Raw genomic sequence first — 16,024 nt, 5'->3', positions numbered from 1 at the left:
TGGCGTGACTGGAAGTGAGGTTTAGACTTTTGTTTTTGCTCGCCTCCCTCTTTTGAGTCCTGTTCAACATTTTGATATTAATGCCTCCAGCATCTCCTGCAAATCCAGCCGGCCAACAGCAAAGTCTAAGGCTGAGGAGCTGAGCTCTCCACTCACGTGTGGCCGGGGCCCTTCGCAGGTGAGTGTACACACCCGCGGTGAGAGCCCAGCAAACAAAGGAGAAAACCCTGTAACAGCAAAACCTGCGCTCTGCACAGAGGAAGATAACAACAACATCATCTAGCCTCGAAGTGACTGAGCTTGCTGTAATTAAGTTCCCATGGGGACTCGGGCTTCCTGTCCCCAATCTGGTCCCCCTCCCCTGTCTACTCCTACCCACCATCTCCTCACGTGGATGACACTGGAGCAGGTGGGTTTGTCCTTCCTGTCACACGGTGTTTCCCTGTGCTAGAATGATGCCGTAAGAAAATGGCTTGCCTGGACAGAGGCAGAAGGAGGGATTTGCACAAGGTATGGAAATGAGAAGAAAAGAAGGGACAAGTGAAAGAAAGGGCCTGAAAAAGAGAGAGGACTCGAAAACCAGGTGAGGAGAGGAGCCTGGCTGTACAGTGGGCACCAAAGCTGATAAAAACCTAACCAAGCTCTACAAATGAAAATAGCTAACATTCTAAAATTTTTTACAGCATATAAAATTGTAGAAAAATATCATCAAAGCAAGAAAAAAGAAAAATGCATACTCTACAGTTTCACCTGAAGAATCGGTTATTGGACCATGCCTATGGCCTCTACTATAAATTGGCGTGACTGGTGTGTGACTACATTTCTGTACCATCGCACCTACACCCAAAGACAAGGACACCAGTACACAAACCCCTCCCCCGAGACAGATCATGGCGGAGAAGCAAAGACGGTACATTCTGAAGCTACAGGGTTTCAGTGGGCTTTGTCTAAATGAGTCATCCTGCACTATAACACAAACGGCTTCTGCAGGTTCAGAATCCCGCTCCCATGAGGGCACACAGGTGAGGTTCTGGAATCATGGCTGAAGCTGACAAAGCCGAGAGCCTCCACAATGGCAGCGACTGGCCTGCGACAGCCAGCATTTACCCTCGTGCGGGGGGGAAGGTGTCCCCCAGGGAGACTGAGTCAGGGCACCCCACGTGAGTGGAAATGGCCCACATTCTACCCCCTGCTTCTTCTGACTCAGTAGATAGCGGGCTAGGCTGGGTCCAAGTTCACGTGCTAAAGCCAGCCATTGCCAGTGTTCACCCTATTCCCCCTTGGGCACAGAAGCCAGAATAAACATAAATTCATTTCAAATACATCTGCCAATATTTTAAAGAAAAACGGGTGAGTGGGGGGCACTGGTTAAAATACTTGGGGATTAACAGTGTTTAAATTGACTTTGAGGGATATTTCCATCTAGGTTTCCCACAGCACCCCACTCTTGTTTAATGTAAAATCAAAATGTTCACTTGATGAAATAGTTCTTGTTTATACAACTTTCCCGGAGGAGCAGCCAGTCTGTACAAATGTCCAGAAAGCACATCCAGAGGCCCACTTCCCATTTTTCTACCCTCCCTGGACCCCAATTCACTTATCAGATGAGCTCTGGCTGATGTCCCAGATGGCTGTTTTCACTCTGATTCCAGGGTCACCTCTGTGCCCATCGGTGCCTTTGGTGGCAGGCAACCCCAACGACTGGGATCTGAACTTGGCAGGTAATGTGTCTCTCGGTGCTCCTGGCATATTTCATAGAAATACTGTGCGGCTCATTACAATTTCTCCATTAAGTTCATTTTCTAAATGATAATGGGGCCTTCAGTCATGGATCAGTGTTGATGAGTTACAAGCATTACTTTCCATTTATTCACATGTAAGATCCAATATAACATCGTTATTGAGACATTACGTTCTTTAACACGTGGGGGTTCAGTGTTACGCTGATCACAATACTGGCAGAGCCACCCCGGGCAGCAGCCCCCCACATTGCACACACAGAGCCTCCTCTTTGTGGGGTTTGAAACGTTTCAACCTGAATCATACATAAATCCACCAGTGTTTCAGAAAGATTGGTGTCATCATGCATTTTGGCAGAGTATTTTCAAATAGCTCTTGTTTTGTTCCTGTTGTTGTTTTTCTTAAATCCAAAGGCCACAGAGAAGTTTTTGCCCTCTCATATACTTGGCTTAGCAATTCCCCATCCCTATGAAACGCTACTGTGACCCTGGGGTCCACCTGCAGATACATAGAACATCAGCCTTCAGCGATGTGCGTGGCATGTGGAGGATGTTGACTATGCTTCCAGGTGCATCTGGAGTCAGTCTGCCCGCACAGGCGGATGGTGGAATTCGGTCGGGCAATTCTGCGTGGGTGGCTGAACCCCCGTGATTCCTGGTAGGATGTGCAGGATCCTGGGATTAGAATGAAATCTCCAATTGGAAAAAAAATGTTCTTAGATTCCCTAAGTCCCCTTTATTTGGGACATACACTACATACTCAGGGTTTAATCTCAGAATCTTCTCTATCTCATGAGGAAAAGATTTTTGTGCTTTTTTTCTCTTGGTTTCCCCCATACTCCGTGGGGAATGTTACGAAGTAGTTTTTATCATGTAAGTCCATGATGGAAGGTTAGGAATAGAAGAAAATAGACTCTATATTCTATCTAGTTACCTGTTCTCTATCACCTATCCAGCTAAAGAAAGGTGACCCATGACAGAAGTGACACCATAAGACCAGTATCTTTACTCCCCAAATACGGATGACAAAATTAGTCTCCATCCCCTTGCCCTGTCTCACCTCCTGGGGTAACACTGCTGTCTACTTGCTCCTTCCCAGATTTGCAAATAAAATATGGTTCCAGGTGGGGAATATAATCTGATGGCTTTAATTCTACAAATGAAGCGAACGGGTGCACTAGATTATTCTTTGGCTCTGAGATGTTTACATATCGTTTTATTGTTTAACTATACCAGCTTCTTAATGGGATCCTGTTAGATGTTTTGAATAGTTTCTTAAAGCTCCAAGAATGAAATGGCAGTGGTAGAAAATCCATTCGCACTCAGTGGGTTAGAAATGATCCTTTGGGTGCTGCCATACGCTATGTGGTAGGGCTCATAACCCAAGAGAGGTTGCAGTGAGTGAAAGATAGGACAAAGACCTCTTTGAGGTGGGTCACCATGCCACTGTAACACACCACATCAACAGAACTTGAACGCAGAGCTGTTCGGTAAAATGGGGACCCAAACTCCACTTGTCACTTTCCACCCAGGGACATGTAGAACTTGGCTTGTCAGTGGTGGGAATGTCCCTACTGCTTTTGCCCTTGTCTCAATTTTGACCTTGTCTCAGGGGGCTGTATCTTGCCACAGCCCAGTCAGTTCTTCATTCCAGTGTGGAAGTCCTAGTTTTCCATGTGACAGTGTCACACTGAGTGAGGTGCTATAATCTGAGCCACGGGAGGGTGTGTGGCCCATATCACAGCTCAACCCAGGAAGGTATTTCGAGAGAACAAAAAGACCATAAAAGTGAGCGAGAGTTTTAGAAAGAGTGTTCTTGCAGTCAACATGAACTTGGAATCATTATTTTAATGTTTTATCAGCTCCAGTATCAATTCATAGCATAACAATACATTGTTTTGTGCTTTTAGAAAATAAATCAATTTGCATTTTTACCCAATGTCCTTTCAAAACATCTTTTAAAGAATTTAAAAATAAAAGTTGCATGGAGCTTTCCTTTTCCACACTGAGAATTCCCAGCAGAGTTCTTTCTATACTGAATGAAATTTTGTTCCCACTCTTTTTTTTTCACCTAATTAACAACTTAAAGCAAATGAAAAACATTTTCATCCTTATTGGTGCTAGAAAAAAGTGGCTATATTCCTGTGGGGTTTTTTTCCAAATAGCGTTCAGTCTTACTTGTTAGAATATAAAAGGGAAGCTGTATGCTTTCTATTTTGACTGACTGCAAAGCCCAAGGTACAAAAATACAGAACAGAAATGAGAGAAAAGTTCGGGTTCCAAGGTCAAGGCATCGCACGCACCGGTTGTGCTCCGCCCCTACACAAAACCACGCCACCCCTAAGTTCACCGAGTGACGTCCCACGGCCATTGGCAAGTCTTCTTTGACCAGCGCAGTGTTTGCAAGTTTCTGAATTAGTTGCCATACTTAGAAATTTAAAGAGGGTTTCAGTAAAATCTCTGTTATTTATCTAGGACCCCTGTTGCTACGCAGCACTGATCCCAGAGCTGACTAGCCATTGACCTCTTGGGACAGGACACTCATTCCTCACTGTCCCTGAGGCTCCCTACTGCCTTGCTGGTACCAGGGCCCCTTAAGAGTTGCCCTTTATCACAATAATTCTAAGAGCTGCGGCTTGCTTTCTCATCCCCTGGACCTGCTATGCCCCTGATTTGAGTTTGTGGGTACATTACTTGTTGTGGCCCCTGTTAGGAAAGTGGGGTGGGGAGCCCCAGAAAAATGTGTATGATTCCCAGGCAAACTGCAAAGCTGCCCAAAGACCCCCATTCCAAGATCAGTGCATGAAGGGCCTTTAATGACAGAGTCCTTCAGACCTTTCTGCCGAGGGGTCAGCGAGGCAAAAGCATCAGAGGCAGCAGACAATGTCTCCCTATTTCCGTCTGAAGAACTACCAATGTTCTGTCTTCATAATGAGAGGATTTTTTAAATGGTGGGGTTTTTTCTGTGCTTTTCTAAATGTAGAAATTAAATATGCAGGGGGGAACACCCTGGGGCTTATCTTTGAGCTCTCTTCCTACTGAGAATCCCACTCCTTCCATAGCTTTGCGATTCCCCCTTGGAGGGACCCACATATTCCTCGTGAGCCACACCGCATTTTAAGAATCAGTTTCATCCAAATCACATCATTTAGACCCATAAAATTACTTCACGAGCACTCCATGGGGTCTCAGTTTTGACCTTGTCTCGGGGGGCTGTGTCTTTATTCTCTTTCCAGCCCACATCTACTATTCTGGTTTTTGATTTGTGCTAAGAATGTTCTCCTAGCGAGTGTTTCTAAGGACTCACTAAAATGAAAAGAATTACCTGCCACACCTCCCTGATACAAATACCCTCAGCACTTCCCCGAACAGGAAGAAGAGGGATTAAGTCAAAGCACAGACATCCAAAAGAAGAGGACCGGCCAGTGGCCAAAGTTTCAATAACCACCTAGGTATGGATGCTCCCCAGTGACAACATGGGGCTTCCCACCTGAACAGTATGGCCGTCAGCTGAAACATTCAGGTTCATACGAATGAATGAATGTACAGATAAATTAAGCATCACATAAAGACTGCTAAAGAAAAAAATCTCCTTTTTTATAGCACTAAAAGAATTTCACATTATATAAATGAAAAGAAAAACATTAGAACAGTGTTTAAGTCTAAACGGAAGTTGGTGAAAAAAGAATATGACTCAGGAAAGGAACAAGCAGAGACTGTGACGAAAGCCAGCGCGCTGTCTCCACCGTCGGCAGCGCGTGCAAAAATCACACTTAAAGTAACGTCACGGACAGTAGTAATGGAGCAATTGCTGTGTGCGCGGCTTTTTCAGGCCTTGGTCAGCACGTCTGGGATGTCCATTCTCATCAGGCCAGACAGGTGCTTTCAAAGCCAGGGCATTAGCAAAGGATTTTGAGGAAGTCCCTTCGTGTTTTGGTTCTGTTTGTGCAAAATCTCAAGTTGTTCTGTTTGCTCGGGGGCTGGGGTGGGTGGGGGGATTCCCCCCCAAATTCTAAGACCCCCACCAGCTCCCAGGGAGTCATCTCCTGGGAGCAGGTGGCATGAGAGGAGGCCCAGAATGGGGGGCTCGTTTCTGAAAGTCGCACACCACCCCCAAACATGGAGCACTCCTCTGCAAGGAGGAAGAGAAGGAAGATGAAGCTCAGCTAAAATGGTGCAACACACTGGCAGCCTCTTTTACTGTCTGGGAGGTGCTTTTCTACTCTTCTGAATCTGAAAAAAAGAAAAAGAAAAAGAAAAGTGTCAATGCTGCCTTTCCCCACTTCTCCACCCTCCACGTCTGAGGGGGAGAAAATCTGAGGGGCAGAAAAAGGGGGGATCTATGAAACATTGCAATACTAGTTCTGTCTGCCTCCTTTGTAACACAATACTCTGTTCATAAGGGGAAAATCTCAGTGGAGCATTTTAAACACTGATCACACTGCAAGCCTTGACAATTGCTTGGACCTAGATTACCAAACATTTGGTTCATGCAATGTGGATCCTAAAGACCCCTTATTTTGCGACCAGGATGACAGAGATGGCCAGACCTCTTTGCTTCAGAGGTCAGAAATCAGATTCATCCAATCCCAACAATTTCAATATCAAAAACAAGGTTCCTCTATCAGAATGCTTGTCTCACCCTCAGAAGAAAGAGGGGTCCCCACTGAATTCATTGTGCAGGTGGGAAAATCACCTGAATTCTCTACTGGACCTGGAGTGCAGTGGGGGAGGGAGGAGACACGGTTGAAACAGGACTGAGCGAACGGAAAAGGATAACACTGGCTTTTCCTCACTGGCCTGCTCTAGTGCATGGAACCTCAGTGGGTTTGGACAGCAAACAAACAAAACCCACTATGATGCTGCTTCCCCTAAGTGTCGCACATTGCAAATCATCATGTCTTGGAGTTAGGGTTCCCTCCAGGGCAGTGCTCTGGAGGCACAGGGGACTTTAAGAAGAATGACACCATCATCCACAGAGATGCTAGGAGTCCTTCGAGGACAAGGAAAGTTTCCCACTCAACATCCAGGAGACGATACTCTTCTAAATAAGACTTAGCAGGAATTAGGCAGCAAACTAGTTGAGAATCAGTGAAGTCCTTTCTTTTTAAATTTTTTTAAAGATCTTATTTATTAATTTTGAAGAGAGGGGAAAGGAAGGAGAAAGGGAGGGAGAGAAACATGGATGTGTGAGTGACCTAGCGATCAGTTGCCTCTCACATGCCCCCAACCAGGGACCCAGCCTGCAACCCAGGCACGTGCCCCCACTGAGAATCGAACCAGCAACCATTCAGTTCGCAGGCCGGCACTCAGTCCACTGAGCCACACCAGCCAGGGCTAAAAATGTGTTTATAGGTCATGATGTTTATTCCTAGATCATAAGTTGAGCATCTGCGAGGCAGGCCTCATAAGAATCTGACACTGGGCTCAAGAATATCTGTAAATACATTTTCATTTTTCTTCATTTTTTTTTACGGCCTAATTATCAGCCAAGCTCAAAGAAGTAAGCAGACTTGGCTGAGTCCCAGAAATTCTACCACGGCTGCCTCCCTCCATGGTCAGCTCTCTACAAAGAACAAAATGGAATGGTGAGCAACAGAAAGAGTGGTAAAAAGATGAATGGAAAAAAAAACCTAGGGAAGAATAAACTTGGTAACACCAAACCCAATTTTAAATGTCTGGTAGAATTTCTATGGGGCTGAGAGGTGGGTCTTAGTTTTGTTTTGTTTTGAATAATGAGAAAATATTAAACACAAACAAACATATTATTTTAGGGATAGTTGTTAGGATTTATCCAGGTATAGATTTCACTGTTCTAGGTCACTGACTTCTATTTTAAATGGTATCACCAAATGCCCCAAAGTATGAATGCATGCTTTCTCCTTGCCATAAGTGATAGAGGATGTGATTAAAGTAGGATTATTCTAAATTAATTTCATTGCATGTAATACCCATGCAGCTGCCCTACGATGGCCCTAAGATGGATGGGTGGATGGATGGATGGATGGGTGGATGGATGGATGGATGGGTGGATAAAACAGATATAGATAGATAGATATAGGTAGACAGATAGAGTAAATTTGTGGGGACATAACTTCCTGAAACCTGCCTATGCCACCTTCTCCTAAAATCTACCCATGTGACCCACACACACAGAATAAGGACAGGGCAAAGGATGGCGGGGCTGGGGTTCAACCAGACTTTCATTCCCTAATTTTCCTGCCATCTCCTTCCTTTACATTGGGTGGTCTTTCTTTCTAGATGTAGGATATGTGAATACCCAGCAATTCTACTCCTGGGCGTTTTTGTGAAGAAACCCGAAACACTAAATTGAAAAGACAGACGTTCATTGCAGCATTATTTGCAATAGTCAAGACATGGAAGCAACCTAAGTGTCCATCACTCGATGAGCGGATTAAGAAGCAGTGCTGCATGTATACAATGGAATAGGACTCAGCCACAAAAAGAGGGAAATCTTGCCATCTGCAACATGGATGGACCTAGAGGGTATTGGGCTGAGTAAAATAAGTCAGACAGAGAAAGACAAATGCCAGATGATTTCACTTATATGTGGAATCTAAAAACCAAAATAAACAAACAAGCAGAACAGAAACAGACTCAGAAATACAGAGAACACTTTGGCAGTTGCCAGATGGAAGGGGGATTGGCGGGATAGGTGAAAAAGGTGAAGGGATTAAGTACAAGCTGGTAGGTACAGAGGAGTCTTAGGGATGTCAAGCACAGCACGGGGAATAGAGTCAATAATACTGTAATAACTACGCATGGTATCAGATGGGCACTAGACTTGCAGGGATGATCATTTCATAAGTTACATAAATGTCTAATCACTCGGTTGTACACCTGAACTTAATATAATATTGTACGTCAACTGTAACTGAAAAATAAAAAAACTATTTTTAAATATGCGAATTAATTGTCTCTGTTCCTCTGTCCCGTGTTGCCCAAGGCATTTCACTGGGATGGCTCTCTGCATTAAACACCTAGCGCTCTAATGCCTAAGGAACTGATGAAAACACTCCACTCTCCAGTTGCCCCAGGCTGACCCCACACTTCAGACGTGTGTGAAAGCCGGGCAGCAGCTCCCTGCCCTTCCTCTGGTTCAAGTGAGGGTACAGTTGCCTGCACACAGGAGTTTTGCTTCTGATCAGCCTTCGAATCTGCTTAGCGGGAGAGCCACCCAGAGGCCAGATACCATAAAGACTAGGGAAGTCCTTCAGAGAAAGGTGAAGCTGGGATTTTAGACCTGAGACATTCTGACTGTTCTCTTCATGGTCTTCTCAATTCTATTCATTCCAGAAAAGCAATAAACTATTTGAAATGAGTGAAATTGTTTTTTTAAAAAAACACGTTTTCCCCTGTTTTCCACTGTGGCTCTAGGATACAGAATAAGAACAGCAGCAGATACTGCAGAGGGCTAATACTTATAAAATACAGATGTCATTAGTGGAGACCAGGCTGCCCTTGGGTGGAGAACGCTAAGAGCAAATACTGCGAGGAGGCTTGACACTCGCGTCTTTAACAGCTCTCCTGCCAGGTGCGAGCCTGGAAGAGAAAAGGCGTGAACCATGGAGGGACACGCCACTGGCTCCTGGCTCTGGCGCACTTTTGTTTCGAAGACAGCTGTTATTTTAAAGACTTTCTCATAATGTTAATAGAGGTTCTTTTGATGAATGTATTGTTACTTGTGTTTTTCCAATCCCTTGCATAGAATCTGACAAAAATATGATTTTTCCTAGGGGGAAAACAGATAAACATTTATTTCAGGAATACTAAGAAGTTATTTTTAATCCTGAATATCAGCATTAAGAAAAAAAATCATGTTTTCCCCCATAGTTCCAAAATTGTAAGTCTCTCTGTCAAACCGGTTCCTTTACAAACACAATGGTGTATTAAGAGTGTAACAAAATGTCTAGAAGATAGAGTGAGACAATGAAAGCTATCTACCAGTAATTGCAATGGAAAAGTTGTTTAAAAAGATGAATTTTGACATTAAGGATGAGTACACAATATATTTTTACTTGACATTTCTACTGTGTAGTTATCTGGTCAGAGACTGGAATCTAAAAAGCTCTGTAAAAAGCAGTTATTGACTTTAGAAGTTTTCTTTAGTATAACACAATTTAACTTTTAAAAACTCACCGATCTTACACCGTATTATACATACAAATATATATATACCAATACATATATATATATATATATATCGTACACACAATCTCAGCTGCTATTCTGACACCACACATGTGAGTCTCAGTGACACAAAAGTCTGCAAGAGAACAATAGCAGTTGCATGTCACCCTGTTCCTTTACAACCCACCATGAAGATGTCTATCACACACCTTCCCTGAAAGGCGCCGAACCGAAAACTGCATGAAGATGCATTGGTTTGGAACAGACGTTTGCAACCAAAAGGCATCCGCAACTGTTCTGACCCACTGGGACTCAGCAACGCTAGAACCGTGCGTGAGTAACAGGATCTGTACTTCCCTGCTCTCGAGAGTATAAGTGCACAGCAAAAAGAAACAGGGAGATTTTTTGAGTTCACCCCATTTGACCACTTCCCGCCACATATCGTGGATGGGTTAATACTTTCCCCTCAAATCTGCCCCTAAAAAGCCATTATGTTGGGTTTCAGCATGGCTGCACTCACAGTAACTCTTTTTGTTGGAGAACCAACAAACCAGTTTCTAAAGTGAGCTAGAAGATGACCCTGAAGTCTATCAATCAAAAATTTTAAGGAGCAAAACCTTTTAGAATCTAATGGGTGAGGTCTTACGCAGATGCACGAGAATAACAGACATCGAAAAGTAATACTGCAATTCTGTCCTTGGACACGGGCATCGAAGGGGGGCATCATTAACACGTGAATTTGTGAAGTAAAAGGGCCACCGGAGTGTTCATGGGCAAATGGCTAAGGGAAATGCGTTATCAATCAGAGTATGTGTGGATGTGATGACTTATCTTAATGGGGACCCAGGGCACTCCAGATGTTTGGTCCCTGTGCACTCCTAGGAAATCGCCCAAAGGGATGCTGGAGTCTAATGTTGAGGGCAGTTCCTCCATTAAAGAAATAGGCCTATTTTTCACCAATACACAGAAGGCTATAATATGGTATCTTCCCAGAACTAAGAAATAACATTATCCCTTGAGAAGGAAACAAGTCAAACACCCAACACATGGGATTAGCCATGTGTAGAAACCACCCCAAGGCAACAGATGTTGACTTTCCGTGACATGAGGAATGGAGAGGTGTACTACAAGGCAATCATCGCTAAAAGACATTTAAGCCCAGAAGTTTCACTGACTTGACTTCTAAAGTAAATTAGAAATGATTCAAGGTGATTTTTCTGTCTTGAGTGTGCAGGAAAAGAACAGGGTGACAGTTGGTGTCCCTGGTGTTTACCATCCTGGACTGTTTTATCCACCACAGTTCATGGTCTGGGCATACCTTCAGGGCTGGGGGGTGGGGCTTATGAAAATCAGGTAGGCCATGGTGTGGGGGTGGGGGATAGGAATGAGAAAAGACACAATTTGAGATCATCTGCCTTAAAAACAAGTAAGTTTCCTCAAGATTAAAGTCCAGAAATGCAATCAAAGATGACTAAAATAGTGAACAAGAATGATAATCTACTCCAGAATGTCAACATATCTGGTGGCTGAACATGTGGTCAAACGGAGAGCAGAAGAAGAGGCACCATGGAGCAGCCTCTTGGACTCCGGGTACAGGGTGTGCCCCATCCATCCTTCCTGGCAGGTCTGCCCCAGTGCTGGAGAAAGACGTATCAGGGTATTCTACCTTGAAGTAACAATTCGCCAACCAGCTCCCCTCACATTCTCAGCTTGTCAAGCAACCTCCTCATATGATTGGACTTCCCAGGTAGGTTTTCCTTCAGGAGAAAGAAACCACTGACCGGCCAGTTCACATGCACATGACCGTGAACATGGAGGATCTCTTTCACATAGTACATCAGTAAAGGGGCAGCCCCAGCCACACACTGGTCATCAGGATTCATTTTCATGTCAACAAGTCTTCTGCCACACAACCAACTCTCCATTTACCATCAATGTGGGATTCCTTCGTCCGCCAATATGTAGAGCCCTTCTTGCTAACCAGCAGGCCCCTCCTTCTGTTATCGCATATGCTTTGAATGCTCTAGCTGAAGAAATTGCATTGTTCCCCAGACAAGACAGTTCTTGCATACAGAACAAAATGAGGAACCACAAAGTGGATTTCACTTCAAAATTCCTGTGTCAAAAGTTCTCAAGATTCCATAATCTCTCCTATCACTAAACTGTCTTAGGTGTAGCTTATACAACATAATTTGGGGTACAAGTTTGAACAAAGATGGTCATTAACACCACGGTCCTCTATGACGTGTGAACCCAATAGGTTTTGACTAAAATCACATTGACAGCTGCTTACAAACAAATCAATATTCCAAAAGTTGGGAACCACATAAAAGGAATAAAGAATGCCCTGTAATATCCCCATGTCTGTATGGGCTGATTCAAATGTGAGTGTGCTGAAGACGAATGGTTGTGTCCAAGTGTTTCCATGGCTCTGCGTGGACCTACACACAGTCAACATCAGCTGCAAGTGATAACAACAAGCCCGTACCGACTGGAACAATGAGGAGACGAAAGGAGGCATTAACCACAGGCCAAGGTTTTGATGGGTCTGAGAGAGGGCAGTTCTTTACTCTGGTGTATAAAGACAGCCTAATGCCATTGTCCTGAGTAGGACGTGGGAGCATATTTGGAAGAAAGGAGGTGGGTATGATTCCCTGAGACAAGAATCCTGGTACACAGGTGCCCATGTTGATGTGGACGCTGACGATGGCCTCAACAAATGCCATCCTCTTGAGCAATGGTGACCGCGTTTGTTGCTTCTCAAAGCTCTAGACATGAACGTAAGTCAGGGACAGTCTCTGTTGTAAGAGTCCTGGTCCTCCCTGCACCCTGCCTTTTGACCGTTTCCTCCCTGGATCTGCAGAGCAGGGTGCGCGCCCAGGACTGCGCAGGCCCATCCACCTCTCACCACCGACCCCACTGCCAGAAGTCATGATGCCCTGTGTAAAAACTTTTCAACTTCAGTTAAAAATAGGAATGTTATTTTTAACTAAATAAAAATAAAAATTTTTCAAATTTAGTTAAATTTTTCAACTTTAGTTAAAAATAAGAGTGTTATTTTTTACAAATCAGGTGTAGAAGTTCAGACCATATCCTTCCAATTGTTTTTTTTTTAAATGACTTGTTACATCATTCTATAGAATGAAAGGCATCTAAAAAACTCCAAGTCATTCATTCCATTTATTTATGACATTTCAAACTAACTTGGTGGGGATCCGCTAGAAGGAAAATAGGAAAAACATGTTCATTTCTATAGGTGACTCTGGTGAGCCCTGTAGCAAGTCAAGGTCAGGAGATGCCAGTCTCATGAAGAAGCAAATCACAGGTAATATCCTCTCACGTATGCAACAGACTTTTAAATCACAATTAGTTGTTCTACACAAACTAACCAGAATATTGGCTCCACTGCCTCTTCCATTTCTCCTGTGCTGAGATCCTAAAGAGAACATAAGCAACTGGAGGAATATTCAGAAGATTGGACATAATGAATCCCATTTCCTCACTGAGGAAATGAGCTGACCAAGTTGTCCTAGTAGAAGGCTGAGAGATTATTACAAGAGTAAAACCTCTCCCCCTATGTAAGTTGTGTTTTGTTTTATTTTCTTTCCATATGGGTTTTTAATTTGGCTTTCAATTTGCATTTCCCTAATGATTTCAATGATCTCTTAAGATGCTTATTTGCTAGCTGTATATCTTCTTTGGTGAAATGTTTGTTTAAATCTCTTGCATGTTTTTACTCGAGTTATTTGCTTTCTTATTATTGAATATTGAGATCGACTTACATCCGGAACAGAAGAAGAAATCAAATATTTTTTGAAATTATTCTCCTTCCATCCATGGATTATCTTTTCATTCTCCTAAAGATGATTTGGACATTGCAGAAGTTTGGAGCTCTTATAAAGTATCATTTATCAATTTGTTCTTATGTGGTTTACACTTTTCTCATCAGACACAGAAAACCTTGGCCTGACCTGAGACCACAAACAGTTTCTCCTATGTTCTTAACTAGAAGTTTTATATTTTAAATTTATGTTTATGGTCCTTTTTATGATCCTTTTCAGTTAATAAACTGTTTCATGATCTATTTTAAGTTAAGTTTGTATCTAATGTGAAGTATAGACAGTTCACCATTTTGCATATGGATATTTAGTTGTTCTATCACCATTTGCTGATGTCTTTCCTTCCCCCACAAAGAATGTCCTTTGTTGGAAATAAGATGTCCATAAATTATACATAGATCGACTTCTGGACTCGCCATTGATCCAGCCGTCTATCTTGATGCTTGATTACTACAGCTTTATATGTCTCGAAACCAGGCCCACTTTTCCCTTCCTTTGGTAAATTGCTTTGTCTGTTGTGAGTGCTTTGCATTTCCATATACATTTTATAATTAGTTTATGGATTTCTACAAAAAAATACCTGTTAGGATTTCAATTGAGATTACATGGACTCATAGATCAATTTAAAGAGAATTTAATCAATTTATTCATGTGGTACCCCACAGGTCTCTCAATGACACTGTAAACGTTTAGACCCTGTGAGAATCTTGGTTCAGAAGCCCAGATCTTTGTGTGTGAGTATATTTCTTCCTAAGAGTAAGCAAGGTATTTTCAAAGGATGCTCATTAGTTTTAGTTGAACTTATTGGGGTGAGATTGGTTAATAAAACCAGAGAGGAGTCAAGTGTACAACTCTGTAACACATTGTCTACACACTGATGCTCAACACCCAAGCCATTCTCCTTCTGCCACCACGTCTCTCTCTTTTGTCCTCTTCCCTTTCTCCCCTCCCCCTTTCCACCTGGCAATCACCGTATTGTTGTCTGTATTTGCGTTCTTCTTTTGCTCAATCCCTTCACTTTTTAATCTAGTTCCCTATCCCCTATCCCCTCTGACAGCTGCCAGTCTGTTCTCTGTATCTGTGAGTCTCTTTTCTATTTGTTTGTTTATTTTGTTCATTAGATTCCACATATAAGTGAAATCATATGGTTTTTTTCTTTCTCTGACTGGTTTATTTCACTTAGCATGATACTCGCCAGTCCATCCATGCTGTCACAAAGCATGGAGTTCCTTCTTTTTGTGGCTATGTAGTATTCCGTTGTGTAAATATACCACAACGTTTTTATCCACTCATTTACTGATGGGCACTTGGGCAGCTTCCAAATCTTAGCTACTGTAGATAATACTGCTATGAACATAGAGGCGTACATATCCTCTTGAATCAGTGTTTTGGGTTTCTCAGATATACTCCCAGAAGTGGAAGTCCTGAATCAAAAGGCAGACCCATTTTTAATTTTTTGAGGAAATTCCTTACTGTTTTCCACAGCAGCTGTACCAGTCTGCATTTCCACCAACAGCACACAAGGGTTCCCTTTTCTCCACATCCTCGCCAGCACTTGTTTGTTGATTTTTTGACATTCTGACAGGTATGAGGTGATATCGCATTATGGTTTTAATTTGCATTTCTCTGATGATTAGTGATGTTGACCATCTTTTCATGTGTCTATGGGTCATCTGTATGTCCTCTTTACAGAAGTGTCTATTCAGGTCCTTTGCCCATTTTTTAATTAGACAGTTGTTTGTTCTCTTGGTGTTGAGTTGTACAAATTCTTTATGAATGTTGGAAATTAACCCCTTATCGGATGTTTCATTCATTCTTTGCAGTCGCTCAGTTAGTGCTGCAGTCGCCTGACAGAGGTAACACACACATGCACTGTGCTCCTGAAGCCAGGATGTCATTTACCCTTCAGCACACGCATCCCCCCTCTCTACGGGCCTCCGCTCATTGGAGTTTGTGAATCACCAGCTCTGGCCCACTTTCCACTGAATTTCTTTCTAAACTCATACAGTGTTGAACCTTTGCGCCCCGCTGGGTTCAATCACACTGGGCACCGAACTGTGCTTGGGTACACCCTCCCAAAACTTAGAGCTGGTCACCACTGGTTCCCAGGGGCTGGATCAGGGCTCGCAGCACAGAGATAGTTAAATTGACCCATATGGTCATCACCCATAATAGGTTCCATTAAAAAGGAATGTGCAAAATGTATCTGGTTGTTACCAGATAGTTTTTAAAAGTTAATACATCTACTAACGTACATACCAATTTAAAAATTCTGAAGTAGAGTGCTTTGATGAC

At 43.0% G+C, this 16,024-nt stretch overlaps 1 protein-coding gene across 10 annotated transcripts in view; it reads right to left on the bottom strand.

The window, feature by feature from the left end:
• Window positions 1-16,024, bottom strand: part of PDE1C (phosphodiesterase 1C) — a 420,549-nt gene that overhangs the window by 25,559 nt on the left and 378,966 nt on the right. Inside the window, exon 19 of one of the 10 annotated variants that reach the window (XM_053926167.2) lies at window positions 2,180-5,972. The exons of the other annotated variants lie outside the window; for them this stretch is intronic. Within the exon in view, the coding sequence (XP_053782142.1) occupies window positions 5,959-5,972 (14 nt within the window). The 3' untranslated portion in view covers window positions 2,180-5,958. Of the gene's footprint in view, window positions 1-2,179; window positions 5,973-16,024 lie in introns of those variants that run through there. 10 annotated transcript variants of the gene reach the window in all.

This window comes from Desmodus rotundus, chromosome 6, assembly GCF_022682495.2.
Source record: "Desmodus rotundus isolate HL8 chromosome 6, HLdesRot8A.1, whole genome shotgun sequence".
NCBI lineage: Eukaryota > Metazoa > Chordata > Mammalia > Chiroptera > Phyllostomidae > Desmodus > Desmodus rotundus.
Note: the sequence above shows the minus strand (reverse complement) of the source record. Positions and strands in the feature narration are given on the sequence as shown.